Below are 3,516 nucleotides of genomic sequence, written 5' to 3'. Positions count from 1 at the left end.
TTAATAAAACATATTGTAATATTAACAAAGGGATACGAAGAAAGAAAAAACACTTTGGTATAGGTTTTTATACAAATCATCTAAAAAGTGTTTGGATTGTAGGGAATCCGTATTTAGTGAGAAACCATCCAAAAAATTCTCACTCACCAAAATAGAGGAAGATGTTTTTGATGTTTGTTTAATCGAAACACAATTTTGGTCTTCGAAATATCGGTTTCATGACACCTTTTTTTTTTCTTTTGTTTTTTTTACCGTCCTCTTTTAGAGCATAACAAAGGCTGTCTTTTATTCTTGTCCTTCATTTATTTCGACTTCCATGCCTTTGTCAGATTTGCAGACATGGCACCAATCTCATGTACATATCTGGCCCATCTTTATGCGCTTTTGTGTTTGTGTTTTGGGATGAAACGAAAACAGAGAGGCAATAGACTTTAAAGAGAAAGTACTACAGAGGGAAAGGAAATAAGAAAACCCACACACTTTTCATTCATACGTAGTGTTATACTTAGCAACATGAGGAAATTAATAAAAACTAATTCTACCTAAAGACTAGTTAAATGGTTGACTCTTATACCCAACGTGCTTCTAAAATCCGGTCATAGCTTTTACCCAGTTCTTTATTATTAAAGACAAAACATGCATAATTTAAACAAATGAACCACGAAGACAACAATTTAATAAAGATTATCCAACATCTCGGTAGTCTTCAGTTCTTCGTAGCCGGTTGTAACAATTTTCACAAATCTTGCGCACGAGCAATGTTTACATCCGGATACAATTATTGTAATTGGTTTTGTTAAGTTTTGGCAATAAGACATGCCCTAGCGATCGAGGTACTCGTGGGGTTCATCTTATGTCTTTGATACCACTTCGGGAATAACTTTATGGAAACACTTGAGGCAATATCTTTTATAGAAAATAATTCAGACTTACAGAAACATAAACAGAAGAAGAAAACAGGGGAATCTATCTTCTGTTTGTACAACCGTGTCGTACGTATACAGAATGTAAAAGCCTAAACTAAAATGCATGAGAACTCCTGAAAATATAGTTAACTATTTAACGGCACATGTGCCGAAGAAACCGCTGGAAGAAACTCTAATGGATAAGATTAATCTTTTTTTAAATGTTCCACTGTTCCAGAGAATACTTTTTTTTATAACTTCAACTTTGGCATTCAGCTACTATGATTGTACTTTGGGTTTAGCTCCAACACAATATATATGTAATCTAGCAAAGCCTTTTGAAGCAGCATCAATGTTTAAGTGTGGTAAAGTTGAAGTTCGAACAAGAAGTCTTATGGCTTAATAAAGAAGAACTGAACCCGAAAGTTGAGTTGTCTAGATCGAATAGCAGAAAATTGTTTTCCATCTGAAACGTACCGATCACAATCCCATATTCACTTGTCGCACCACCATTAACAAATGCAAGACAAGCCACATCTTTCCTTACTTGTTGCATGGAATTACTTGAGGATATTCTCCATTTCTTCCCACCTTGGAGTTTCAATACTATATCCGGCATCTTCAAATTCGAAAGGGAATGTCCAATTCGATTCTTTAAACAAAAAGCAAAGGGTGCCACTGGCCTTGCACGGAGGATTCCCAATGTAGCAACTGAAAACATACGAACCACTTGCTTATAAATGTCTGCTCTAAGAATGGTGTAAGAATCAATCGTACTAAGCTTGGTGGTGCTTTTTGAAACATCAATCGATCTTCCCTTAACAGTTATCGATTTAATACCAATAAAATAACCAAAAGAATTGGTATGATTTAGTAATGGAGTATAAGAGAGTAAACTTCTTAGATCTACATCTGACTTGGGAAGAAGATAATATGGTCCGCTCCCAAAGAACATAACCCCATGAGCAGACAAGGAGCTAGGCAAACATAGAGCAAAAGTGTTATTAAAAGGTTGAAATAAAAGAGCAGGCAATGCTTTACGAGATGAGGAAAATGCCATTACACCACTAACATTAGCAGGGAATGACTCAAACATAGAAGATGGAGCACAAGCCGCGTTACCATTACACTCATAGGAATCCAAAAAAGGGTTTTTACCATCACTTGCCCTGAACGTGAAAGTGTCATAGTTGAGTAGGGCATGACCACATGTCTTGTTAACCGGGTTCACCACATTAACAGGGCATATGCAGTCTCCGGAACCAGGTAATGTCGAACTGTTGGTTATTGGAAGACATGAAGGACTTTCATAAGAGTAAGATGTGCGGACATCTGTGCATGCGTACTCTTCACAAGAAGTCGGGTGAGTGCAACCGAAGCAATTGCTGCTTTCATAAATCCAACTGTTCCAGTCTACAGTGCAGTCATGCCATGTGAAAGGAGCGTCTATGTCTATAATGAAGTTTTTATATATGGCTGGTATATATACCCATATAGCAATCTCCATCTGAATGCTATAGAGTGGTGTAGCAGCATCGGCATGTTTTCTTAGTGGTGCAACTTGGGAAGTATAAGGATAAGGTTCTAGAAATTGTGCTATAGCTTCAGGTTCGTGGGAGATGAAGGCTAGAAGGAGAACAATTATTAGTAGATGAGGAACCATATTTGGATGTTTCATGAGGAGAACCATTCGATTTTATAGAGATATGTAAAGAAGTAGTCGTTGATCCGCACATGCACATGATACAACTCATAATCTTGCAAGTATAACTGTACAAGTAATACAACATGGCGAAGAGTTGAATGTATGCATGTTACTTGTAAAAGAAGGCTTAGCTTGAATTTAAAAAGTAATTGAACTTTATGTGAAAACAAATCAAGATCATGGACTTAGTCGTTGTGACCTATAACAAATGATTTTTTATAAATTAATTTGTATGATAATACTATACCGTCTTGAACAACCATTTCAAAAAGGGTATTTTACATAAAAGTTACTACGGTTTTTTTCTTTTTAATGTTTACACAATGTTATTTTTTTTTTTTCCAATTTAGCATTATGTTTTTTTATTTGTTGAAATGTTTGTCATTTATCCGATCACTTGGTTGCAGTGTTGATGTTCTAACATGTCACTATTTGGTTAATTGGTTCTGATCGTGACATGAAGTGTCAAAGTTTAAAAAGAGGGACACAGAAGATACTAAAGTGGTGTTTGTTTTTTTAAAGGTAAAAATTATAAAGTTACAGATCATATTTGGATCATATTTGCACACATTTGTAGAAAACTAAATGGATCAAAGATCTCCAATCAACAAGATGAAGATAGTTTGTTTTTCAAACATTTAAATAAACTGACATTTAAAAAATCTGATTTTTTAATATAAAATAATTTATTTGTCAATTACATTTTGTCGGTAGTTATCTATGATTTTTAAAAAATTTATTACAAATTAAAAACATATTTATGCATAAATAAAATCAATTATTTGATTCAAACTGTTTTCCATTTTGATATTTACAAAAATGATATATATGGGGGTAAAATTCTTAAAATCATCTATAATCATCTATAGGAAATCGTATGATCTAATTGCAAAATATATATATATA

General features: G+C 34.0%; 1 protein-coding gene across 1 annotated transcript; it reads right to left on the bottom strand.

The window, feature by feature from the left end:
- Positions 1–881: 881 nt before the first annotated feature.
- Positions 882–2,553, bottom strand: LOC145163085 (putative aspartic proteinase GIP2). The gene has a single exon (XM_079081983.1). The coding sequence runs from the start codon at positions 2,410–2,412 to the stop codon at positions 1,255–1,257; it is 1,158 nt and encodes a 385-aa protein (XP_078938109.1). The 5' UTR covers positions 2,413–2,553; the 3' UTR covers positions 882–1,254.
- Positions 2,554–3,516: the final 963 nt, after the last annotated feature.

Source organism: Lactuca virosa, chromosome 3 (genome assembly GCF_052849685.1).
Source record: "Lactuca virosa cultivar CGN04683 chromosome 3, Lactuca_virosa_CGN04683_v6, whole genome shotgun sequence".
NCBI classification, from domain to species: domain Eukaryota; kingdom Viridiplantae; phylum Streptophyta; class Magnoliopsida; order Asterales; family Asteraceae; genus Lactuca; species Lactuca virosa.
Note: the sequence above shows the minus strand (reverse complement) of the source record. Positions and strands in the feature narration are given on the sequence as shown.

What these genes read in the sequence shown, in the direction of transcription:
- LOC145163085 (XM_079081983.1), bottom strand. Translation starts at nt 2,412, where the DNA reads ATGGAGATTGCTATATGGGTATATATACCAGCCATATATAAAAACTTC.